This window comes from Canis lupus, chromosome 27, assembly GCF_048164855.1.
Source record: "Canis lupus baileyi chromosome 27, mCanLup2.hap1, whole genome shotgun sequence".
Lineage (NCBI taxonomy): Eukaryota > Metazoa > Chordata > Mammalia > Carnivora > Canidae > Canis > Canis lupus.
Genome location: NC_132864.1, coordinates 11585748 through 11612861, shown reverse-complemented (window position 1 = coordinate 11612861; position 27114 = coordinate 11585748). Strand labels below are relative to the sequence as shown.

General features: G+C 50.8%; 1 protein-coding gene across 10 annotated transcripts in view; it reads right to left on the bottom strand.

Moving 5' to 3' along the window:
* Nucleotides 1–27114, bottom strand: part of SCARB1 (scavenger receptor class B member 1) — a 100174-nt gene that overhangs the window by 10479 nt on the left and 62581 nt on the right. For all 10 annotated transcript variants that reach the window (XM_072802165.1, XM_072802164.1, XM_072802163.1 and 7 more), the window contains 8 exons: nucleotides 23975–24132; nucleotides 22266–22407; nucleotides 19059–19262; nucleotides 15882–15977; nucleotides 14222–14337; nucleotides 12236–12402; nucleotides 6060–6178; nucleotides 1907–1980 (listed from right to left, as the gene is read on the bottom strand). In XM_072802165.1, the coding sequence (XP_072658266.1) occupies nucleotides 1907–1980; nucleotides 6060–6178; nucleotides 12236–12402; nucleotides 14222–14337; nucleotides 15882–15977; nucleotides 19059–19262; nucleotides 22266–22407; nucleotides 23975–24132 (1076 nt within the window). The remainder of the gene's footprint in view (nucleotides 1–1906; nucleotides 1981–6059; nucleotides 6179–12235; nucleotides 12403–14221; nucleotides 14338–15881; nucleotides 15978–19058; nucleotides 19263–22265; nucleotides 22408–23974; nucleotides 24133–27114) is intronic.

The following is a 27114-nucleotide window of genomic DNA, read 5'->3' as shown; positions in this document are numbered from 1 at the left end:
TCTCTCTCATGAATACATAAAACCTTTAAAAAAAAATTCAAATTCACTTCCAATAGGTGAAAATTAAGCCCCTGATAAAATTCAGATTTTGAAAAATGCATTTGAAGATGCATCGGATGGGGCGGCAGCAGGCATGAGCTCCCTGATGCAGGCAGGGGCTAGCCCTTGGTGCCCTCCCCACCCAGTCTGCCCAGCTCTTCCCAGTCACCTGCTGCCTCCTGCCCCCATGAAGTGGTGTGGGCCCCAAAGCCCGAGGCTGGGTGGCAGATGCCTGGTGGCAGGGCGTTTGACCACCCACAAATCTTCCACGAGCAAACCCTCTGACAGCCTCACAATGCACAACTTAAAAGCCAGGGTGGGAGCAAAAGAGAGGCGCGTATTCTTTCCAGCTGAAAGGCATTTTACAAAGCTGAAGAGATGCTCACATTCCTGCAGCCCAGAAATTCTTCCTAGGGAAATTTTTTTAATGAAACTATTTCAAATATGCTTTAAAAAAAAAAAAAAGACAAAAACCAGAACCCAGATGCTACCATAATGACTAAGTCAGTGCACCGTCTCGCCCAGCTCCATCACAACACCACGCTCTGACAAGAGCTGACGAGGACATGGAGGTTGGAGCGCTCCCACACTGCTGGCGGGAAGGTCAACGAGGCAGCTGCTGTACACAACAGCCCAGCAGCCCCTCCAACGCCTAAACGTGGAGTTTCTCTCTGATGCAGCAATTTTGCTCCAAGGCATCTACCCAAAAGAAATGAAAGCACGCATCCACACAGAAATGTATACCTGCATGCTCAGAGCAGGCATTGCTCATGATGGCCCAAAACAAGAAAATCCCAAATATCCATCAGCTGATAAATGAAACATGCCCACTGCAGACAATGGAATAAGATTTGGCCATAAAAAGGAAGAAGCTGCTACAACATGGATGAGCCTTGCAAGCATGATGCTGAGTGAGAAGCTGGACACAGAAGGTCATTACTATATGATCCTCTTTATAGGAAGTGTCCAGAACAGGCAAATCCATAGACAGAAAGTAGACAAGGGGTTGCCAGGGGCTGGGGGAAGGGGAGGGGCAATGGCTGCTAACAGGGACAGGTGTCTTTGGGGGTGATGGAAACGTTCTAAACTTGACAGAGCAATGGCTGCACAACTCTGAATATGCTACAAATCACTGAAGTGTACCTTTTTTCTTTTTTTATATTTGATTTAAATTCAAATTGCCGGGGATCCCTGGGTGGCGCAGCGGTTTGGCGCCTGCCTTTGGCCCAGGGCGCGATCCTGGAGACCCGGGATCGAATCCCACATCGGGCTCCCGGTGCATGGAGCCTGTTTCTCCCTCTGCCTGTGTCTCTGCGCCTCTCTCTCTCTGTGACTATCATAAATAAAAAAATAAAAAAAAAAAAATTAAAAAAAAAAATAAATAAATTCAAATTGCCAACATATATAGTATAACCCCCACTGTTCATCTCATCATGTATCCTCCTTAGTCCCATCACCCTGAAATGTACCTTTTCAAAGGGTGCTTTTATGGTATGTGAATTATATCTCCGTAAGCTCGCTATCCAAAACAAACAACAACAAAAACAAAATCAAGGCTTAAAAAAATGTCTTCTATAAAGTGAAGAGTCACACTTTAAAATGCTATTTGGTATGTTTCCATGTTCAAATACTTGCTTTGCCAGGATTGTTTTTTGTTTTTTGTTTTTTTCCAATTTTCTGTTGAATGGGAAACCACTTGGATGCAAGGGTCTGGTGAATTTGGGAGACAGATGTTAAGAGAGAAAACCAGGATTTCAGGGCAGGGAGCAGACTCCACATGCAGGAGGACCATCTCCCTCCCCATTAGCTTGTCCCTCGGGAGACCCCCGTCCCTGGGATCCCGGCCCCAGCCCCCACGGTCACTTACCCGATGCCTTTAATGGCCTTGATATACAGGCTCAGCTGCAGTTTCACGGAGCAGTTCATGGGGATCCCAGTGACCTGTGGCGGCAAGCACAGAGAGGGGCCTGCGCTCGCTGGAGCACCGGGGACACTCCAGACACCTGTCCCTGCTCCAGACAGTGGGTACAGGGGCCTTCCCCCCACCTCCCCACCCCACCCCCTGACTCCAAGCCCTTCCAGGCAAACACACACTTCCCTCTTCCGTGCACGGGCTTCCCCAGGTGTAGAATGTCATTTCTGCACTCACCCTCCTCCCCCGGTCCATCAGCTAAGCTAAACAAAATAGATTTGCATGTGGAAAAAGTCACTCTCCTCCGGATTCACACAACTTTTCAACTTTTCCTGTCTCAAACCTTGTGTATTGGTCCTTCATGTCTAATTTTATGGTTGCCTTTTGCTTTTTTCTCAAGAACTTTTTAATTTCCAAGTTCGAGGCAGTGACAACAAACTTCCTTTGTGGCGGAAACCTACTTTTTTTTTTTTTTGGATAATTTTTTTGCATACAAAAATAGCAGGAGAGGTGACATACACATATAACCAAGCTCAGAGGGGTGGCTCCCGAAGCAGGAAGGAACCAAGGTTTGAGGTCAGGGAGGCCACAGCTGCTGCTTCTCCACGGAGGCCCGTTTCCTCATCCTCATTAGCAAAAGGAGCTAATTGCCCCCACCAGCTCCCAGAATTTCTGCACGGCAAAATAAGGTGCCAGTCTCAGAACCGTAAATGCTTGTTCGATGACCACGTACGTGGGTGGGAAAGGACGTTATCTTCCTTGATAAGCAGGCCTCGTGGGCCTGGGTGGCACAGCGGGACGGGGCAAAGGCCGTGCTCCTTGGATGGGGGAGAGCTTGAACCCAAGAACCTGGAGGGATGGGAGTAAGTCCGTCCTGTGTGGTAACGTGTTAACATAGCAAGCCCAAGGCTGCACTCCTGGAGAAGCCTGTTGGCCAGGCTGGCCAGTGGCTGGCTTGACTTCGGGAGGGCCCCCCCACCCGTTCCCTAACTGATAAGGGGGGGCTCACTGCGCCTGGATTGTTTGTACACACAGCATGATTTATGCTGGCCATCAGCTTTCCCGTGGGGAGTCTGGAAGTTTGGTAGGTACCAGGCAGTGGGAGCCAGTGTGAGCAGCCCCCAGTAAACACCCTGGGCACTGAGTCAGTAATGGGCTCCCCTGGGAGGTGACACAGCTCACTGCTGGGGGAATTAAGTGTGTCCTGTGTGCCCTCCATGGGAGAGGGCCCTGTACCTGGTTTGGTTGCCTCCACCCCTTGGTTTCACCCCAGGTGCCCTTTCCCTTTGCTTTGTGCTTTTGTCTTTTCCCTGAAATAAATTACAGCTATTATTTCTACTATATGCTGAGCCCTGGGAGTCCACCTAGCAAATCATCAAATTTGAGGGTGGCCTTAGAGACCCTGACATAACCCGCCCCCCCAACCCTGCTTTCTAGAACAGACTTTATATTCGGAGGTCCCCCCACCTTCCCCGGGCCACTTCCTTCCCCAGGAAATTCGTTTCCTTCTCTCCTTGGCCCCTGCTCCTCCAAATGCTGTGGGGCCCCTTCTTAGGGGGCAAAACCCCACCCATTCCCAGCACTTTACAGAACCAAGACATGGGACCATGAACACACTCCCTTTACCACACCCTTCCTGGATGCAGGAGCAGAAAAGCAGCCACCAGGAAAGCAATTCCAACAGGTATTCTGTTTTCCAGGCTAACGCTGCTCAGGCAGCAAACTGGTCCCATGCCCTTCCTCCCCCAAAATCAACAACCAAAAATCAAAAGGCCATTTCCTTTCCCTGTGCGCCTCCAGCGGACCCAAATCCAAAGAATAAGCCAGTTTATACTGTGGCTGCAACAAAACACCTACTGGCATCTGTCTGGTTCCCCAATCTTAGCCACCTGTTCCCCAACATGGGGGGAGAAGCGAAAGACATGCACTAGAATAAAAGTCATGGGTGAGAATCCAGTCATGTTCTTGCTGGATTCCCCCAGAAGCTGGCAGAGAGAGGGAGGGGGCAGTAAAATAAAGGAACCAGGGACGCCTGGGCAGCTCATCGGTTAAGCATTCGACTTAATTTCAGGTCATGATATCAGTCAGGGTCATGGGATTGAGCCCCGCATAGGGCTCCACACTCAGCAGGGAGTCTGCTGGAGATTCTTTCCTCTGCCCCTCCCCCACCTCACACCGGTGCACACTCACTCTCTCTCAAATAAATAAATCTTTTAAAAAATCAATTAATTAAATAAATCAACTAAAAAAGAAACAGGTGAACAGTCAACTTAGCTTTATAACAAAAAACTTAAAAACCGGTTAAAATGTTAAGACAACATGGAAAAGCCTTAACATTTCTAGCAATAACAAATGAACTTAATTTGGAACACAGAACACAGTTGTATTAATTGCTATCAATTTAATTAATAACAATCTCATTAAAATTAACTAGATATTAGCAGAGGACATGAGGTGGGGACATCAGAATTTAGCTTTGAATTATTTGTTTGAATTGTCTGAATTCAGCTTTGTCCCTCACTTACTCTGTCATTTTATAAACCCATACCCACTGAGATACTAGTGCCTCTGTGCTAACGGCTGGAATCCAGGCAATGAGCAAGACAGAATGGACCTTTCCTCTGTGGAGCCAAAAATCCCATTTACAAGTTGTATCACTTGACCTATCTGGACCACAGCTTCCCCATCTGCACAACAGGAGTAGCAGTGCTCACCCCTTCCTAAATAATTGTGAATATTTACAGAGTTACTGCGTGTGAAAATTTCTGCCTCGTGTCAGCACCATGAGTATGCGAGCAGTATTTGCTGGATGTGAAGTGTGTGTGGTCACAATTGACTTAACTAGTCTGGATTTTAGTGAAAAGAGAGAGAGGGAGAGCGTGGAGTTGCAGGGGCCGGTGGGTCGAGTCAGGAGCCCAGAAGATCTGAGTCCACAGAGGAACAACATGGAACAGTATCCAGCAGAAGAGCTCAGCAAAAGCCTGTGTGGCCACACACGAAACAGAAAACCATAGGACTGGCGGATGCCTGCGTGGCTCAGCAGTTTAGAGCTTGCCTTCAGCTCAGGGGGTGATCCTGGAGTCCCAGGATCAAATCCCATATTGGGCTCCCTGAATGGAGCCTGCTTCTTCCTCTGCCTATGCCTTTGCCTCCCTCTCTGTGTCTCTCTTGAAGAAAGAAAGAAAAGAAAGAAAAAAAAGAAAGAAAAGGAAAGGAAAGGAAAGGAAAGGAAAGGAAAGGAAAGGAAAGGAAAGGAAAAGAAAAGAAAGAAAAGAAGAAAGAAAAGAAAAAAGAAAAGAAAAGAAAAGAAAAGAAAAGAAAAGAAAAGAAAAGAAAAGAAAAGAAAAGAAAAGAAAAGAAAAGAAAAGAAAAGAAAACCATAGGAATGGGATGCCTGGGTGGCTCAGTGGTTGACCATCTGCCTTCGGCTCAGGTCGTGATCCCAGGGTCCTGGGATCAAGTCCTGATCAGGCACCCTGCAGGGACCCTGCTTCTCCCTCTGCCACAGTGTGTCTCTGCCCCTCTCTCTGCCCCTCTTATGAATAAATAAAATCTTGAAAAGAAGCCCATAGGATTTTTTAATCAACAGCAAAAGCCAGTAACTCTAAATGGGCACATTTTACAGTGACAGAGATACTAAGAGGTAAGACACCCAGGTACAGATAGGCCCACGGGAGGGCCACATGTATGGGTCTGCTACCTGCTTGGTCCCCACCTGTAGACAGAATGTCACAGAGGACAAATTCCCCAGAACCCAATTTATTTGCAAGTTATTCCAGGCTCTTGTCGGGACCTATATCTTTTTGATATGTTGGCACAGCCAGAGGGCTCCTCTCACTAATTTGCAGACTGATAATTCTAATTAATTTACTGTCTTATGGTCCTTTTATAAAGACAATTACCTGTACAGAGATAATGAACCCCTTGAACTATGGAGTCAGGGCAAAGTAGGGACCTCTAATGGCTTGATATTCTAGTAGCAATCAATTCCAAGGAAAGCCAGGCTTCCCATCACCCCCACCCTAGAAGAGCTCAGTGCCTGGGGTCCAAGTAGGCACCAATCAGAAATCACCCACTACCCTCCACAGGTTGACAAGCAGGGGCTCACCGGGTGGATGTCCAGGAATAAGGAATGCTCCTCTTGGTTGGGGTGGAGGCCAAGCACTGCCTCTGCCAGCATCGGGTCAGCATTGTAGAAGTGAGGGTGGGAGAGAAACAAGGGCGCATCTAGAAGGCAGAGGGGAGGGGGAGGGGTCATCAGACAAGGGAGAGCCTTGGCACATCCAGAGGCCTGCATTGTGCCAGGCCCTGGGGATGCACAGGAAGTTAAAGAGGACCACCGCCTGCAGAACATCCAGATGATGGCAAGATGCAAACAACAATACCTAGACAGAGAGGATTCCCTCACCCAGTCTGTAAATGTCTACCAAGGGCCCGAGAGATGCCCCCCATGAGGAATGGACAAGCTCTGTACCACAGGAATGATAACAGAGGAGCTGCTGATTCGGGTGGGGGAGATCACAGGAAAGAAGTGAGGATGGTGAAAATATGCCAGACAGGGAAGGCCACAGAATAACATTTCAGGTGGAAAGTATGGCAGAAGCAAAGGCAGGGAGATGGGAAAATGCACAGGGCACGTGGAGCAGACAGTACATGGAGGCGAATTATGGGAGATGAGGACAGAAAGGTAAGTTGAGGCCAGATCCGAACTTGGGTGGGGGAGGGGCATCTTGATGGCCAAGCCAAGCAGCCTGGACTGTCTTCTGTAGGCAATGCGGCAGCCGCCAGAGGCGCTGAGGTGTGAATGCCTGCAGCCAGGTCTCCCTATCATCCATGGGAAGGGAGAAGACACACCTGCTTTGCTCCTTCTCTCCCAGCAGCCAGTCTACTGGATGGACGCAAGTGTGAAAAAGGACTGACTCAGGCCCTTCTGTGTGAGCAATTCACACCCAGAAACGTGAAGCCAAACAAACCTCTCCATCAACTGATCGCACAAGGCAAACGCCAGCGCATCCTCGTGTGCTCAGGATAACGTCTAACAGGACTGATGGACAATGAGTTAACGAGGAAAAGAATGAGCCTCTCCCAGAAAACCCAAGAGGATCCAGCACAGACAAATCCTAGAGACAGAACACCACACATCGTGCTAGCCAGGGACTAGGGGATGGGAGATGGGGAGTGACTGCTAAAGGGTATGGGGTCTCCTTCTGGGAGGATAAGAATGTTCTGGTACTAGACAGAGACAGTGGATGCACAATCTTGTAAATGTATTAAACGCCACTGAACTGTACATAATTTAAAAATGGTTAATTTTATGTTATATGAACTTTATACCTCAATATAAAAAAAAGGAAAAAACAACAATAAAACTCACAAGGTCTCCTCTGTAAAACCAACAGCACGTCCACCACCTACTAGGTGACCACCATTTGTGTTATGTGTATCTGGCAGCCTCAAATATCTAGATTCCTTCCACTTAGCAAGGCCAACCATCAGTTTGAAATAAAAGCTGGCATTTCATTGCTGCCTGATTTGATCTTTCCCGGGATGCTTTTACATTCATTGCCTTCGTGTTTCTCAACATTGATTCATTCAGCCAAGTACCTCTTCAATTTTGCCATATCTGGGTCCCCCTGCACGATTATATAATGTGCAGCTCTGACCCAAATGCCATTATTTAAATAGCTATATTTTAAGGCAGGGCTTTCTATCTGAGCCATAACTGACAGACACTTGCCACAATAAGACAGCAAATATAGGAAGAAATACAATAGAAACAATGAAGGTTGCACATTCTAACTAGATACCGTTGCCTGCATGGGGGCTTTGAGCCTGAGACCTGCTCTTTTCGATTCAAAGGAAAGACAGGGAGCACCAGGCTCACTCAGTCGATGGAGCTTGTGACTCTTGATCTTGGAGCTGCAGGTTCAAGCCCCATGCTGGATGCAGAGATTACTTAAAAATCAAAATCAATGCTGAGTCTGGGTGGCTCAGTCGGTGAAGCATCTGCCTTCGGTTCAGGTCATGATCCCAGGTCTTGGGATTGAGCTCTGTTTCAGACGCCCTGCTCAGCAGGGAGCCTGCCTTCTCTCTCCCTCTGCCTCTCCCCCTGCTTATGGTCACTCTCTCACTCTGCTCTTTCTCTCAAATAAATAAAATCTTTAAAAAAAAATAAAATCTTTAAAAAATAATTTTAAAAATGTTTTTAAATAAAATCTTTTAAAAATAGTAAAAAATTTTAAAAAAATAAAAATCTTTTAAAAAGAAAGATAGGTGCTGGGAAGGCCTCTTACACCAACAGCGACTCTCTCACTAACCCTCTCTCCCAAATCAGTTAATGTTATTTTAAGCCATCTCCTCGGAGCCTCGAAGCTGCCTTGAGTACCCCAGATACAACGCCCTATCATTTGGAAACCCTCCTTCCTTACCCTCCCACCTCTGCTGTGAAAAGAGACCACCAGAGCGAACACGAGGAGCCCCGTGTTTACAGATGGCAACACTGAGACCGTCTAAGGGCAGTGGTCACCACACCAGGCCCTTGAAGGCGGTAAATCTCAAAGGAGGCCGGAGGCACCTGACATGGGTCAGACCAACGTCCATGACACAATTCTTGCTTCAGATAGTAAGCAGGCTTGTTCTTTTAACAGCAAGCCAGGCTCCCCATCTTCCCAGCAAGCATGCACGTGTGCATTCCTTTATATTTTATTTCTAAACGGCACAGGGATTAAGTGGCCATTAATTTATAGCTTTATGGCTCGCCCAGCTAGACCTCATTGCCCAGGGTCACCACAGATTACGACGAAGAGGTCTGATGAACAGGTCTGAGGGCCTCGAGCAGCACGGAAGTTTGAGGAGTGAGAGTCCTCCAGGTCCAAGAAATGTTCAAGGCCGTAAAAGGGAAATGTTTGGTATTTCTTATCATCAGACAAAAGGTTAGAGAAATGCAGACAGAAGTGTGCTGAAAGACACGGGCAGGAAGTTCCCAGCAGCACTGGGCTAATGGTCAGAAGGCAGCAGCACCGATGCCCGTGAATGGCTGAACGGGTAAGGACACGATGGTGCGCTCCCTCGGTGGCACATCATCCAATGAGGAAGAGGGTGCCCACAACACCCAATGCGGACAGACCCCACCAACACAATAATGGGTGGAAGAGGCCAGAAAGAGAGACAAATGCAGTGTTCACCGTATGATCCTGTTCACCTAAAGACCAGAGGCAAGTAAAGCTGTGCTGCTGGACGTCGTGCCAGTGCTGGGAAGGGGCCCGGGGGCTGCTGGGGGGCCACTCCTGTTCTGCTTCACGATCCGAGTGCTAGTTACAGCAGCGTGTGCGTTTTGTGGAATTTCAACCTGCACACATCCTTTGGGCAACCCTCTGCACCCATGTTTATTTCAACATTAAAAAAAGAATATTTTATTTACATAGATAGTTTAAAATTCCTTTGCATTTCTAGGGGTGCCTGAGTGGCTCAGTCAGGTGGACATCTGACTCTAGACTTCGGCTCAGGTCGTGATCTCAGGGTTGTGAGATCGAGCTTCACGTCAGGCTTGGCGCTCAGCACAGAATCTGCTTGTAGCAGTCTCTCATTCCCCCCTGTCCCTCCGCACCCCTGCTCCCTCTAAAATAAATATATAGATCTTTAAAAAACAAATAAATAAATAAATAAAAAATAAAATTCCCTTGCACTTCTGAGGTTATTCTGGCAGATGTGCTAAGATGGGGCAGTGCAGACCTCGTCCCTAGCCCTCTGACGTGGATGGACCTATATAGCCCATGCCTGCCTGGCACCCACCCTTTCTCCTGGAACCCACATCCCAGCTCTGGAACCCACTGTCCCCTCCCACGCTATGCCAGGGCTGGTCCCACCCATGGAGTCAGGGGCTGAGTGTGTGACTTGGTAATTGGCTCATAGCTGGCCATGGGACTCGACCCCAGGACCCCAGGATCACAACCCAAGCCAAAGGCGTAGACGCTCAACCACTGAGCCACCCAGGCATCCCTACTCTGGGATCTTTAATCACACAAGCCATGGAGTGCTCCTAACGGCTTAGGTTGCTGCGGCTGTCACCTGCCACAGCAGCAGTAGCACACAGCCCAGCAGGTCTCTGTCACCCCATCCCACAAGCAGAAATTCCCACAGACACCAGGAAGGGAAGCATGAAACAGAGGGTGAGGCCAGATAGGTCACACAAGTCCATGACAGAGAGGGCACCTCCAGACCCCAGCTCCAAACCCTTCACCTTACAGAGCACCCCATTCTGCTTGAACATTGGGAGTCATCCAACCGGACAACCCTGTGGCCAACTACCCTTCTCAAACCCCCATCTCCAGTGGGACACGTGGCTTCAGCCAGACAGGCCCCCGGAAGGCAAGACCCAGTCAAATGAGGAGTGGCTTCTTATCCTACCAACCGTGGGGACTCAGGCATGTCCCAGTCCTGAGCCTCAATTTTTTAAGTGCAGGATAAACCACACACACACCCATACACTCAAATACTACCTACTGGTCACAATTCTAGAAGCTGAGGACAGAGCCCTGCCAGCAGCATTTACAGTCTGGTGGAGGACCCAGGCAATAAATAAGTAAAACAAAATACACAGTGATTTCAGGGAGTGATGGGCAGCAAGAACACACCAGAGGCTGAAATGACAGACAGCAGCTTGCAGGGATAGAGGGGACAGAGGGGTAAGGAGGGACAACTTTAGTATGGGAAATCACAGCAGGCCTCCTGGAGGAGGTGGCCTCTGAATAGATCAAAAGGAGGGGAGGGAATAATCCACACAAATCCACATGGATATCTGGGGAAAGAACTTTTGAGGCGGGGGAACAGTTGATGCAAAGGCCCTGAGTTAGGACCAAACTTGATACAGTCTACAAACAGAGAGAAGGCAGGGGGCTGAAGACTAGTTAATGGGGGGAGTACAGGAAGAAATGATATTCGAGAGGCTGGCACAGGCCAGATCCTGCAGAGCACAGAGGCTACGGTCAGGTCAGGGCTTCACTTTATGTGTGTGGGGGGAGCTGTAAGACATTTGAAGCAAAGCGTTGGCTGGCAATCCGTGTTTTAGAAGGGTCCCTCGGGCGGCTCTCCGGAACAGGTCCCACAGTGGTGAGGATGCCCTCCTTCTGCACTGGCCGTCCCATACAGAAGTCACTAGGCACATATGGGTGGTGATCATTTGAAATGTGGCCAGTGTGACTAAGGCACTGCCTTTTAATTTAATTGCATTCAAACCAATTTCAATTTACAGAGCCACCCCCCGACCAGGGCCGGTAGTGATGGCACTGGACAGTCTGGGAAACAGTAGGTGTGTAAGGTGACAGCAATGTCACAGAGGGGCTAACGGGAGGCAGAGTAGCGGGAGGGAGTAGGGACTCCTTTTGTTTGCAGACAGAGCTGACGGGCTTCCTGATACGCTGGGCAAGGACGAGGGGGAGCACTGGAGGTGACAGCCAGGTGTCCAAATTGAGCAATTGAGGCGGACTTCCAGGGGACTGGCACACAGCTTGAAAATGTGACGCCAGATGACACCGCTGGCACGAGGCCTCACACTCCAGCCCACAACCACACACGGGCCAACAAGATCTTATGGAACAGCCCGACTGGTGGCAGCTTCCTTCCCTCCCAACAGGGAGCGAAGGGCCCCTCCCACGAAGCCACATCCTCGAGGTACATATCCTGGGGCGGCAGGCGGGACGAGGCCTCCCCAGAGCCATCCGTGTCCCTGTCTGCAGAGCCTGTGAACACACCAGGTCCCTGGGCAACGGGGAGCAGCGCAGGGGGAATGGAGGCTGCAGATCAGCTGGCTCTAAAAGCGGATTATCCCGGGGGTGGGGGGGGGAGGGGTGGGATATAGTCTCCAGGGTCTTTAAGCCAGAAGACAGAACCGGAGAGAGAGATGGGGCCTCGGACATGGGATCAGAGAGACACGGAGTTGCTGGCGGTGAGGACGGACGCGGGGCCAGGAGCCAGGGAACCCCGGCCAGCCTCAGAAAGCCCACCACCTGGCCCCCTGCACCTCCGGAAAGGAACACGGCCTGCTGACACCGGGCCCTAGGCCTGCGTCGGACCTCTGAACTGTTTAAGATGCTACGTTTATGTTGTTTATGTCGCTGGGCCACTGAGATTGTGGGAATTCATTAGTACAGCAACTAATCTACACGGCCTTTTTTTCCCTTCTCTTCCTTATCTCCGGCCTAATGGGATTATCAGGAGTAGAGGCCAGAGATGTGGCAGCCTGGGAGGAGACCCGCCCGCTGCCCTCCCGTGGGAGACGGCACGTACTGAACCTGCAGGTGCTGACGTTCTGAATTCCAGACTCCAGGCATGGGCAGAAGCCCTCGTTGGGCGGGTAGACAGAGCCGTTGGCGAATAAGGTGCTGGGGGCCACGAAGCGATAGGTGGGGATGCCTTGGAACGTCCCCGACTCCTTGTAGATAAGTTTCATGGACCTGCAGGGGACAGATTGGGGGGTGGGGGTGACCTCGGGAACCGGGCCGCGAGACCCGTCCTACTGAAGGTAAGCCCAGCCGAGCCACTTCTCCCCGCCAGTGCTGCCAGCCCCCGGGTCCCCGCAGCCACCGGCTCTCCCCCCACCCCGGGGAACTGCCAACAGCCTGCTATTTGCTCTCCCAGCCTCCCTGCCCACACTCGTCTGTTCCCCGAGAGCAGGTGGCGCTTTAAAACAAGAACACTTAAAACGGCAATGGCTTCCCGTCTCATCTATAATAAGATCTGTCATCCTCACCGTGGCTCAACAGATTCTATGAGGTCCAGCCTCTGGCTGCCCTGTATTGTACCCCACGAACCTCCTGGCAATTGCTCAGACATCCTTCCTCCTGCCCCCGGGCCTTTGCATCTGCTGCCCTATCTGCCCTTCCCCCGATGCTCACACATCAGACTACAGTTCTCCACATGGGTGGCGATTCAGCGGCCACCTCCACAGGCTGCAGCAGCACGCCCCCTCATCCTTTTAACCCTGCTCTATTCCACTTCTAAGCATGAACAGGATCTTCAGATTATAACCGTCCTGCCTTCCTGCTGTCCACGGAGACCCTTGGACAGGGCGACACTGGGTGGGATGCACTGTAAGCATAAAACACGTTCCAGATTTCTACAGCTTGATACAAAAAAAAAAAATGTAAAACATCTCAATAACAGTGGATATTGTTTACACACCGAAATGGTAATATTTTGGATACCGTGGGCCAAATAAAACCTATCATTAAAATCAACTTCACCTACTTCTTGTTACTTTTTTTAACATGGCCACTAGAAAATTTAAGAGTATAGACAGGACTGACACCGTGTTGTGACTGGACAGCACCAGCCCAGACAAGGGTGCTGGTGATGGAAATGTGGTTGCGCAAGAAGACACCCTTGTTTTTAGAAAACACCCACTAAAGTATTGAGATGGCCAACGTACTCCCCAAAGGTCTGGGGACAGAGCGCACAGGGCCAAAGAGAACTCCCAAAACGGAGTGAAATGGCATGCTCTTGCCACTCTTCTCTGGGATGAAATTTCCAATTTTAAAAAGTGAACATACACACAGCACAGGCCTTCAGGCTCTCTGACACTGCCCCACGGTGTGTCTGCCTGAGTCCCCCTGCCAGAACATAAATCCCCCAGGAACAGCAACTGGGCCCATCCCGTCTCTGCCTAATGCAGCAGGTGCCACAGAGGTCTGCTGGGAAGGCAGAGGAGTCCAAGTTCACATCAGTAAATCTCAAGTAAAGGATTTTTCCAGAGTGGCCTGAATGGAGCAGAGTGCCAGGCAGTGGCCAGAGGTGGGCCCTAGGGTCCACTGTCTCTTCTCACCTACACTGGGGCCCCTGGAAGCCACTACCCCAAGCAAGCCTCTGAGGCCATAGTCTAGAGCCTGCAGGGGCCATAGGGGAGGCATCTAGATGTCTCAGCATCCAGATGGACAGGAGGGCAGCCAGAGAGAAGCCACAGGGAGCCCATGCTCACCTAATCCCAGCCCTCTACGACCTGATGGTTTCCTGCTGCTGCCACTGCCACTGCCACCGCCACCACTGCACCAAGCACTGCATGGCCAGCAGCCTCTCTGGGGCCTGCCAAAGCATCACAAGCACTTTGGCTTTTCATGACGTAACCTAGGAGAACTCAAGACAGTGCCAAGGGCCAACAAAGAGCCAAATGCTTCCCAACTGCACGCCAAAAGCCACTCAATTAGGCTGTGAGCGCCCACAAAGCTGATTTCCGCTACCCGGGAGGCCCAGCAGGCCCCAGAACATTCCAGCAATTACCGGCAGGCCTCAGGGCTGTAGAATTCCAGCGAGGTCTCAGGAGTCATAAACGGTGCCCACATCTGTCCCGAAGTCCCGTTGATCATGTTGCACTGATCAGAATGCCAGAAGTTGACCTGCAGGGAAGCGTTCAGACCTGGCTCTCAGAAATGCCCTCCTGGGTGCTGCTGCACACCCAAAGTGGGGTGGTGACTGCACAGACCGGGGTCCCAGGGTGAACATGACCACTCTGTCCCAGGAGCCAGTTCCCTCAGGGAAACAGGCCAGCAGCGTGGGAGGCGAGAGAGGGCAGTGCACACAGACAGCCAGGAGCATTGACCTCAGCCCCTCACTAATGTGGAACCCTGAATGTGCTGGGAACTCAGTAACTTCGTCTGTAAAATCACCCCCATCTCCAAGGGGCACTGTGGGCAGCAGAGGTGGCATCCTCACCTCTCAAGGAGGGAGTCACTAGACACTTCCTAAAAACAGATAAAGGGGGGGGGTACCTGGGGGGCTCAGTGGGTTAGGCGTCTGCCTTCAGCTCAGGTCACGATCCTGGGGTCCAGGGATCGATCCCCGCATCGGGCTTTCTGCTCAGGGGGAGTTGGCTTCTCCCTCTCCCTCTGCCCCTTCCCCCACTCATGTTCTCTCCCTCTCAAATATCTTTTAAAAATAATAATTAAAAACAGATAAAGCAAAGAGGTGACACAGGAAGAAATATATTTAAAATCATAATGATGGCCACCCCGGGGACCGTGGGGTGGGGGGAGCTCTCAAAACAGTAGTTCCCTCTGGAAAGTGAGTCTTGGAAGAAAACCACAGACTTCTCACTTTCTGCACCCCTCCCCCTGCCATCAGAGCAAGTTTGGTCATGTGCGCACACATATCTGTGCAATGAAAAAACAAGCCAGAGGGGTCAAAGAGGCTCCCCTGGGAATGGTTATTGCCGGCTGCAAATGGCGAGCTGGCCACTCTGTGCACAGCTGGGGGTGTCACTGGGCCCCGGAGCCCCGGTCCTGGCAGCGGCCACCGTGGTGAGCACTCCGTAGCTACCAGCAGCACCATGTACTGTCACTCACGTGCAAGCATCACGAGAAAAAGCTTAAACTAAGGTGGAAAACATCAAACTGTGGAACAGTGCACGTAGAATGATTTCATCATGTTCAAAGAAGCAGCAAATCCACCATGTGTCTATGCACACACACGGGCGTGGAACGGGTCCCAGCGGGCAGGATTCCATACCCACCACTGCCCACCATGGGTTCCCTCTGTGCGCCAGGGAGCAGGATGGCCGGTGTGAGACATGGTGCAAAGGGGACATGAGATCTGTCCCTCTTGTTTTGTTTTTTTAATGTGAATGTCTTCCTGTGTTTCAAGTGTGATTTTTTTTTAACTCAATAATATCTTCTAATGCAATGGCTGGTTACAACATCAGTGTGTTACCTTAGAGGTATTTTGTAAATTAGGAACAAAAGGAAAGTAATAACTCACTTCCTGGTACCCACTAGGTGCTAACTAAGTAGAGTTTCCATCCCCCACCCATCCATCCATATGATGAGCTAGTCGAGCCTTAACCATGGGGGATGCCCCACCTCCGGGAGCTTCTCCATCACAGATGTGACCACCCTCCAGAGTTTGAAGACAAACATGGAGCACAGCCAGGTGGCCCTGCCCTCACCTTGCTGAGCCCATTCCACTTGTCCACGAGGTGGATCCTGCTGAAGTCTTTGACCCCCGTGAACACGGTGAAGATCCCAGAATCAGAATTGTTCAGCTGTGGATAACAACAGAGAACACCATCCTTAAACCTCAGGACGGGGCAAAGGCCCTGGGGCCCGGCCCTCAAGCCCACCCGTTCACTTAGAGGCCATTCCCCACTGCACCCAGAGGACAGAGGCCTTGATACCTTGTTCAGTGCTGCATCTCCAGGGCCTGAGGACCAAGAAGAGGAAGGCTTTCTAGAAGGGGCACTCCCTTGAAAGCATCCCCATCTTCCTTTCCCAACTCACGGAAAGTCTCCTTCTCCCAGGTGAATAGCAGAATGACCACCTCACCCTCCTCCCCAACTTAAAATAAAGCATGGTCATGTGACCTCTTCAGTCAATGAGACAGAAGTAGATGGGGCGGCGGGGCATGCCCTTTCTGGGGTGGAAGCTTTAGGAGCTCAGGCATGCTTTTGTCACCCTGCTTTCTGCTGCTGCGTAGGGGTCGTGCAAGTATGTCTAGCTGTGACCTCCCTCAGTCTGAGTCCCTGAGTGGCCACAAAGAACAGAGAGCCTCCTGGTCACCCACACTGACACGGCATACGAACCAGGATCAAGCCACTGACATTCTGGGGCTGCTTACTCCACAGTATGACCTGGTCCCTCCTAGTGGATTTAGGATCCTACACTTACTGAACATGTTCTGGATAGTAAGGCCCAGGCTTTGGCACTGAGGTTCTTCCCTACAAAACACATGTCTAATTTACTGCAAAGACACACAAAGCAGGTGCCTGGGTGGCTCAATGGCTGAGCGTCTGCCTTCAGCTCAGGTCGTGATCCCAGGATCCTGGGATCGAGTCCTGCATCAGGCTCCCCACAGGGAGCCTGCTTCTCCCTCTGCCTATGGCTCTGCCTCTCTCTGATAACATTAGAGACACATAAAAAAAAATACCAAGAGGGCAGCCCCGGTGGCGCAGCAGTTTAGCGCCGCCTGCAGCCTGGGGTGTGATCCTGGAGACCCGGGATCGAGTCCCACATCGGGCTTCCTGCATGGAAGCCTGTGTCTACCTGTGTCTGCATGTCTGCCTGTGTCTCTGCCTCTCTCTTCGCTCTCTCTGAATGAATGAATAAATAAATCTTAAGAAAAAAAAAATACCAAGAAATGAGTGACTGCAGGGCGAAATCTAGAAGCACCGATTCCCTGAGTCCCAGGCGGCTCCCTCCGTGTAACATGTAACGTGTAACGGAATACACACTAAGAATTCAATAGGGTTGTTTACCAGCTGAGTGGCTAAATCAATGACTAGTTAGGCAAACAGGCTCCAGGGCAGGGCCCGGTCTAAAGCCCTGCTCTGGCCTCCTAAGATCTGAGTCATGTCACCCATTCATTCTGAGCTTCATGAGCCTAGACCTAAACCATTACAAGGGAAGAACAGGAGCCCTGAGACGCTGGGAGTGCGAAGAGAGCAAATGTATACACACAGTTAAGCGGCGCCTGAAAAACAGTAGGAGCTCCAAATGCTAGTCTTTATTATTATTGTTATTAACAAAGGCTCCCCCAAAAGGACCCTAGAAGAATAATCATTATAGACAAAGTATATCAGAGACTGACACTTAGTACCCAAAGTCTATTGCTCCCCTTTCTCCTTTGTAACAAAACCCAAACCTTACTCAGGACATCAGCTAAGAGGCTACATTTCCCAGCTTCCCTTGCAGCGAGGCGTGGCCCCTTGACTAAATTCTGGCCAAAGGAAAGTAAGTAGAAAAAAAAAAGAAAGTAAGTAGATATTGGTTTTCTCCCTCCCAAAGACGGAGACAGCTGGCACATGCTGTTTTGTCCTCAACTCCCCTGCCTGCCTCTCCATCCCCAACCACTTCTTCCCTTCCTCTTATATTTCCTGGGATGTGGTAGCTGGTGCTCTAGCAGCCATTTTGGGCCATGTGGTAATCTGGAGTATGAGAATCACACTGTAAGGATGACAAAGCAAAGAATTCTAGATCCCCAGAGGATATGAAGACACCACATCAACACTAAACAGTCACTGCTGGAATGTTATTTTGGGGTTTCCATTATACACAAATATATATTACAGGGATGCTACTCACTTTGTAATAATTTTCATTCATTCACAAGTTTGCAAGATGTTTTCAAAGGAATCATGTCACTTACTCCAAACTTGCCAACTTACCCACACACTCAGAACCTGTCATCCTGATTAAAAACGTATTAAGTGTCTATCACATGCCAGGTACAGGATCACAATTTCTCCCTCCCGCTTCCCCCAAGACAGATCAGCAGAGCCCAAAGGGGAGGCTGAGTCTGGAGCAACCCAGAGGGCTCGTTAAAACCTATGGCAGGGATCCCTGGGTGGCGCAGAGGTTTGGCGCCTGCCTTTGGCCCAGGGTGTGATCCTGGAGACCCGGGATCGAATCCCACATCGGGCTCCCGGTGCATGGAGCCTGCTTCTCCCTCTGCCTGTGTCTCTGCGCCTCTCTCTCTCTCTGTGACTATCATAAATAAATAAAAATTAAAAACAAAAACAAAAACAAAAAAACCTATGGCAGAGGGAGCCGCAGTCCGAAGTCAGACTCTGCATCAGATCACAGCTCAGGCACCCAATCACTACCAGGTGACGGGGGTCAAGATAAAGAAAAAAGCAGGCAGCTGAGAGCAACGTCGTAATCAGCATTTGGGACCTGCCTCCCCAGCAGCCACTCCTTCTGCCGGCAGCAGCCCTCAGCTGTCCATGCCCAGCCCAATCACATCATTTCAACCTGATCAAGCTGCACCTCAATCAATGCCTAGAGTTTTCAGGTATATAAACCAATTGATTCTCTATTTCTAGGGCACCCGTGGCTCAGTGGTTGAGCATCTGCCTTCGGCTCAGGTCGTGATCTCAGGGTCCCGGGATTGAGTCCCGCGTTGGGCTCCCCACAGAGAGTCTGCTTCTCCTTCTGCCTATGTTTCTGCCTCTGTGTCTCTCATGAATAAATAAATAAAATCTTAAAACAAAACAAAAATTCTCTATTTGTCTTACGCCAGTTTGAGTTGGGTCTTCTGCCATTTGCAACCCACTATCCCCAGGTCCCCAGCCAGGCTGTCAACGGAGAACAAGACACAGGCCCCGAACTCGTCACTGGGCCACACTTACCTCTGCAAATAGCCCAAACTTGCCCTTGAAGGGTAACATGTTTGGGAGGTACTTGTTGATGAGGTGTATGAGGGGGTCCTCATAGCCCCACATGATCTCGCCTATGGTGCGGTTCATGAAGGCACGCTCCCCAAGGGTGCTGAACGCCAAAGTCATGATAAGCTTCAGGCTCATGGGCTTATCTTCCATCATCATCGCCGCAGCCTACAGAGCAAGGGGACACTGCAGGTTACAGGCTAGACACAACTGGTCCACACATCCCTGACTTGAGGCCAGGCCTGAGGCAGGGTTCATCAATGGGAATGAACTTCGGGCCCAGGAAGGTGTCTGCAGCAGATGTGTAGGGTGTCTGGGGCATCCAGAACCATCCTCTCTAATCCTCCAGTAACAGGACCACCTGTGTTACGAGATTCAGGAGAAGTTAACTCCATCCTCAGTCCCAGAGGCAGGCACATGGCAGGGGCCTGGTTTGAGAATGTGTACAGGGCCCAGTCAGAGCCACAAGAAGTGGGAAACATTCCACGGGGGCTGTCGGATAGAAGGGAGAGCTTCCTATTCCCTCCTTGAAGGCCATAATCACCCTAAGGGGCAGGTCTGCCAGAGCAGGGCACCAACCCAATCTGGGCAACCCAATCTGCACCCTAGATCAAGCCATACCTGAAAGCAGCCAGCCTCTGCCTTTTTTTATAACATGAGCCCATAGATTCCCTTTTTGCTCATGACGGTTTGGAGCATCTTTTACTATCCCCTTGTATCCAAAAGAATCTTAATTAAGATTCTACTCCACTTCCTTATAGCTCCCTCCCAAATGCCAAGAGTCCCAAAGATCTGCTCTACCCAATATCTAGGTGCTTAGAATGCAGAAATTTATTTTTTAATTTCTGTTCTCCTCTGGAGATATTGTCTTGGCACTTGGTTTATTTTTTTAAGGCACCTCATCCCAAGGTAAGAAAGTGAACACAGCCAGCATTTCCTAAAACGTGGGCCAAAGAGGTTGGGTTCCTTGGGAAATCACCAGGATCTCCTTACCATTATAATAATCTTTGAAAGGTAATAAACACAGGATTTTTTAAAATCACAAAAGGATATATAGTACACAACCCTGTCCAACCCCTGTCCTTCCCCTTCCCATTCTTCTCCTCCAAGGCTGCCCACTGCTATCAGTTCTTGAGTATTCCTCCAGAGACATCCACAACCAGAGACCAGCACACTATGGTCCATGGGCCAAAGCCAGCCCACCACCTGTTTCTGTACAGTGTGAAAGTTAAGAATTTTTTTTTTGTATTTTCAAATAGTTGGGGAAAAAACAAATATTCAAAAAAACCCATGAAAGTTATATGAAACTCACCTTTGGTGCCTATGAAATAAAGTTTTATTGGAACACAGCCATGCCTACTCATTCATGTTGTCTTTGGCTCCTCTCGCGTTAGCGGGCCGAGCTGAGTAGTTCCAACAGAGACCACGTGGCCCTCAAAGCCTAAATATCTACTATCTGGCCCTTTACAGAAGAAGCTTGCCCACCCCACTTGAAACATATAAAGAAAAAGCACATGTGTGTAAGTGGGTGTGTGTGTGCAAGTATTTCTCCTTCATAAATAATAAGCGGTGGCACCGTGTGTGGGTTCTGCACCTTGCCTCTCCCTCACTTCAGTGTACCTTGGGGACTGCTCCGCACCACTGCCTGCGGCCCTGCCTCCTACTACTGGCTGCGTCCTCAGGCACTGCCTGGCCGCAATAAATTCCCACAGTGAAACACGATGGAACAATATTTAGGTTGTTTCTAGAAGTGTGCTCTGACATTGCATTATTGCCACAATAACTACCCTTGAGTGCAAACATCTTTTCTCTGTGTTATCCTCTCAAGAGGGCACGGCCCTACAAAGGAAATTTTTGAGGTCAAAGCCATGTGAAATTTATATTTAAAGTCACCATCTTCCAACAGCTCATACCGGTTCTGTTCTTCATGACTATGTGAGACTGTCCATTTTCACAAATGCTCACAAACCCTGGGGCGCTATCACACAGGCATTGCCAACCTGGTCGGTGGGGGGAAGGTGCCTTCACTGCCAAAAATGAAGGATGTGCCTGGGGGTGGGGAGGAATGGGGAGGAATGGGGAGGCAGCTGTAAGGCTTTGGGATGCACCTATTCTTCTGTCCCGTCCAGCCAATGGATTCAGCAGGCGAGCTCACCTCAGATCCAGAGCCCGGCCCAGCGCCAGCCTTGGGATCACCGGCAAGGAAACAAGGGAATGTGTGTTAGGCCCATAAACACTGAGTGCTAGCAGAAAGTGAACACAATAGGCCTGAGGCTTCTGTCTCTCTAGAAAGGCCCACCCCCCCCAAGGTTGGCCCATGGCTGGTGTCTGGGTTTCGAGGGGGCTCCCAGCACTCCCTGACTGATGGGGGGCTTGTGGTGTCGGGACTGTGTGTACAAACAGTGTGCTTCATGCTGACCACCTGGGGATCTGAATCTTGGGAGGAGCCAGGCAGAAGGGGCCTGCGTGACCAGCCCCCAATAAAAGCCCTGGGCATGGAGTCTCTAGTGTTTTCCTTGGCAACAACCCTTCACAGGTGCCACCACAACTCGTTGCTGGGGGAACGAAGGGTGGCCTGTGTGGCTCCCCTGGGACAGCTCATGGAGGCTGGATGCTGGTCTCCACGCCATGTGCTTTTTCTTCCCTTTGCTGCCTTTGCCCTGCTGCCTTTGCCCTTCTGCTGTAACGAATCACAGACAAGAGTGGGACAGTGCGCTGAGTCCTGTGAGCCCCCCAGGGAGGCAGCAAGCCTGGAGGGGGTCTCGGGGACCTTGGCACACCATGGCTAGTGGTTAGTGAATCCAGCTACCGCTAGGGTTCTCACCTGCAGAGAACAAAGGCCCTGCCTGCAAATGCTGCAGAAGAGGACATGGCCTGCGGGGGCCCCATGAAGTCTCCCACCAGGACCTCCCTGTGAAGATTCTAGATTTGTAGAGAGAGAAGGGAAAGACAAGGACTTTGGCTGACACCCCCAACCCAGAGCAGAAGGATGTGCCTGGGAAACTCAGCGGGCGGCAAGCCGGGTCCCAAGAGCCACAGGCTGTACCCCCCCAACCCTAACACTGAGCGCCAGCCCGGGCAGGGGGAGAGGGCAGGCGAGAAGAGAGATGGAAGCCCTTGGGGGCAGAGATGAGGGCTGGGGCCAGGGGCGCGGCCGGGGGGCAGCCTTACCAAGACCAGGATGTTGGGCATGACGATATAGTCGCTCTCTAAGCCATGGGATTTGTCAGGCTGGAACTGGAAGCTGCGATACTCAAGGAATGACACTGTGTCATTGTCATTGAAGGTGATGTTGCTCTTGTGTCTGAACTCCCTGTGGGCAGGGAAGTCGGTGGTCAGCAGGCCCTCGCAGCACAGGGACAGGGCACTTGCCAGGAGCCCCCCAAAGAGCACCCCAATCCCAACATGCTCCTCCCCCAGGCCAAGCACCACATCCTTCACAGACTCCCCAGTGCATGCGTGCACCTGCTTCTCTGAGGGAGATCGGTAGCACAGTGGTTAGGAATGTGCACTCTGGAGCCAGAGGGCCCAGGCTCTAATCCTGTTTCCATTACTCACTTCCAGGGCCTCTGTTTTCCCATCTATAAAATGGGGGTGATAACCAGACCCACTTCACAGGGCCGTGGTGAGCACGGAGTGGGTCAGTGCACGTTAAGTATCAGCTGCATTACATGCTCTTGCTCTGCAATCCATTCTCCACAAAGTAGCCAGAGAATCTTTGAAAAGTAGAAATCAGATCATGTCCTCCTCTCCCCAACAACTCTCCCTTGTATACTGGATAAAATCGAGCTCCTAAGGTGGCCTCCGAGATCCCCACACCTGACCCCGTCCAATGCCTGGGCCTCACCTCTGCCACTCTTCCCCTCACTCATACCACACCAGCCACTCAGGTCTTCTCCTTTCTGGACTACCAGACTCTGCCTGACTCAGGGCCCTTGCACTGGCTGCCGCCTCTGCCTGGGGCCCTCTTCCCCCTATATTTTCACACGGTGGCACCCCCTTCTCACCACCCACGTTCAGGGAAGTGTCCCCTTGACAGAGGTCCTCCCTGACTCTCCAGTTAGACCAACTCTGTCCACGCCCCTCCCTCCAGCACTCTCCATGCTTCACCTTCCTTGCTCTCACCACACTTACGATCACCTGATTTGTTCACATGTTTACTCTCTCCCATGTCAGCTCTGTCAGGCAGGGGCTTGGATCTGCCTTTCACGGTGACTGGCACAGTGCCTAGTACACAGGAGGTGCTCAATATATGCTTCCAGAATGAAGAAATGAACATGAACTTTGGCAAACCAACACAGAAGCCTTCCATGGACAAGCTCCGCCGGGATGGCCGTTCTGCAACGGGGTTCATCCCAGAAAGCAGGATGGGCGGGAGCCTGGAATCAGGCCTTATACCAGAACAGTCCTCCCTCATCTCTCGGAAAACTGCTCCAGCCGATTCAACAAGCTGCGCTCTCCCAAAGACTGCGACCAAGCGAAGAGGCCGTGGCAGCAGTGGTAATAATGTGCTGGCAAGGAACGTTTACTGGGCACGTACTGCATACCAAGCCCTGTGCTAAGGGCGCCCCACTTTCTCATCCACTCCTCATAACGCCCCCTTCCATGGTGGAGACTGTCATCCTCATTTTACAGATGGAGAAACTGAGGCACGGGGAAGGCATGCCCTTTGCCTGATTGCAGGAGGCTGCTCTCCAGAGTGCCAGGTCTTGACCACCAGAACACCAGCTTGGGGGAAGCAGACTGACTTTGTGCAAACCCCTCCACAACTAGGGGCCTCGGTTTCTTTTTCTGTAAAGTGGGGAAATGACCCCCAACCCTACAAAGACTATCCACCTGGGAGACCCAGTCCACCCCAGTTCAGCCCCCTCCATCCTCACCTGTACACGTAGGGCCCGCGCTCCCGCACCTGCGGCTTCTGCCCCAGGAGGACTGCATCGGGGTTGACAACGTCGAAGAAGTAGACGGACAGGTAGAAGGGGACAGGGATCTCCTTCCACATGTTGAAGGACAGGCTATTGGGGTCGATGCGCACATTCTGCAGCGGGGGAGCAAAACAAACAGGGCCATGAGGAGGGTTTGTGGGGGCCCCCGCCAGGGCTGCCCAGAGCCAGCCTGCGTGGCCAGGCCCCGCCAGTGCATCCGGGAGGTGGCTCCTGGGTGGCGGGGAAGCTCTGCACACACACTGCTCCAGAGTGTCAGTTCACAGCCAATGTATTCCTGCTGCTACTTTTTAAAATGTGTTTTAGTAACAGAAGCCTGATCAGAAATCAGGAGATAGCTGCAGCCAGACTGCGGGATTATGGGCTCCCTGTGGCCAAGTGCATCATTCATTCACTCTACGGAGCATCTACTACGTGCCAGGCGTGTTTCTAAGGGCTGGGGATAAATGAGTGAACGAGACAGACCCCAATCCCAACTCTGTGGTGTCTTTAATCTAGGAGGTATTAAACACGAAGGCACAACATGTACTGTGTGAGAGGCAGGGCGTGGGGAAGAAGATTGCAACTTTAAACAGTAGTCACACAAGCAAAACACAAGCAAAAACAACAAAATTAAAACAAAAGGCAGTGAGGGGAACACATGGATTTGGCGGGGCGGGGGTGGGGGTGGTAATTCCACATAGAAGCAAGGCCAGTGCAAAGGCCCTGAGGCAGGGAGGTGCCAAGACAGAGCCAAAGAAAACAGGTCTGCAGCTTGTCTGTCAGATACACAGATACACTGGCCTCTAATCCCTGCCTTGCTCCTCAGCTCTACAAGCCCCTGCTGCAGTGTCACAAGGAGGTTCCCTCTCATACCACCCAATCCCCCCCCAACATGGCCGGCCACATCATGGGCCCCACAAGGCTCAGAGTCTGGGTCTGACACAGTGACCCAAGCCATCAGATAGATACCTGATACCACAAAGCTAAGCATCCTGGGTAGCAAGCACCACCTTCCATGTTCCTTTGAACATGGCTTTCCAGGACAAGGAAGCCACCTCTACGGTCCCCAAATAGCCAAAACCAATGGGCAGAGAGACTCCAGAGGAGGTGGAAGGCAGGAGCTGCCTGGTCAGGCCCAGCCCCGTGTCCCCAACCAGCAGACTCTGGGAAGGAACAAATAAGGAAGTAGCCAGATCCCAGGGCCACAGGGGCAAGATGGTCACCTCCTGAGCCTCAGTTTCCCCATCTGTACAATGGAAACCAATGACTCTGTAGCCTCAGCCATATCTCACTTGACCAACATGATGCTTAAGTGAAGAAAAGTTGAATTAATTGCCAAGAATAAAAAACTGGAAGATTTCACATAAAATCTGGAGTTTTGGGGGTATAATAATCATTTATTTGCTAAACACATCTTCCTACCAGCCATGGAAGCCACAGGATCATTTTTATATCCAGAGCATCTAACACATACAAATCAAGGTGACTCATAAACATGATTTGGACAAAGCAACAAAGACTCTGTGGAATCTCCCTATTGTTTCTATACCAACAATTTTTTTTTCAAGATCAAACACACCCAGGGGCCAATCGAATGCACACCTTCAGGCCATAGTTGGGACACGGGCCACCCCTTTGCCATGCCTGTTGCAGCACATCGCCAGCATCATCAACTGGAAGAGGGTGACCTCCCCATGTTTCTTTTTTTTTTTTTTAAAGATTTTATTTATTTATTCATGAGAGACCCAGAGAGAGAGAGAGAGAGAGAGGCAGAGACACAGGCAGAGGGAGAAGCAGGCTCCATGCAGGGAGCCCGATGTGAGACTTGATCCTGGGACTCCAGGACCATGCCCTGGACCGAAGGCAGACGCCAAACCGCTGAGCCACCCAGGGATCCCCTTCCCCGTGTTTCTAATGGGGAAACGGAGGCCTGGAACGGTTGGGTGGCTCTCCCCAGGCCCCACACAGCAGGTCTGACAGCAGAGGTGACCCTCCCAGACCCCGGGGACACGGGCTTGGCGAGTGGAATTCATCCTCAGGTGAGCAGCTGCTGGGCTGGCATGGGGTCCACCCAGGATGGAAACTCTCAAATCTTCAACAGGCCCGAAGGGAGGAGTAAGAGGTTGCTAGTCCCGTCATGCCCTCTCCACCATACCCTCCCCAGAGAAAAGACACTCATAGGGCTAGTAACTGGGGGTCCCTGCCTGGCCCGGCTTCCGCCAGGACACTCCACCAAGAGAAAACACATCAGACCCAGTTCCTTCTTCTTCTGTGTGTGTGTGTGTGTGTGTGTGTGTGTGTATGTGAGAGAGAGAGAGAGAGAGATAAAAATATGTAACATAAGACCTACCCTCTTAGCAAATATTTAAGTGTAGGATGCAGTCTTTTTTTTTTTTTAAGATTTATTTATTTATGATAGACACAGCGAGAGAGAGAGAGAGAGAGAGAGAGAGAGAGAGAGAGAGGCAGAGACAGAAGTAGGCTCCATGCAGGGAGCCCAACATGGGACTTGATCCCGGGTCTCCAGGATCACGCCCTGGGCCAAAGGCAGGCGCTAAACCACTGAGCCACCCAGGGATCCCCCTGGATGCAGTCTTCTTAACTGGAGACACAGTGGTGTACGGTAGGCAGGTCTCCAGGCTTACTCGTCTTGCATAACTAAAGTAATAATAACAATCACATAGAAAGTTTTGGAGGTGACAGATATCTTTATGCATAAGTTGTGGTGATGGTTTCGAGGGTGTATACTTATCTGCAAACTCATCAAGTTGTATACATTAAATATCTACATTTTTAAAAAATATATCAATCATACCTCAACTAAGTGGTTTTTAAAAAGACAGTTTCCTGGGGCGCCTGGGTAGCTCAGGCACTTGAGCGTCTGACTCTTGGTTTCGGTTCAGGTTGTGATCTCAGGGTCATGAGATGGGGCCCTGTGTCCAGCTGTGTTTGGCGTGGAGCCTGCTTAGGATCCTCTCTCTCCCTCTCTCTCTGCCCCTCTCCCCCTGCCCCATGAGTGCGTGCACACTCCCTCTCTCTAAATAGAAATAAAAATTTTTAAATAAATAAACAGAATAAAATAAAATAAAATAGTT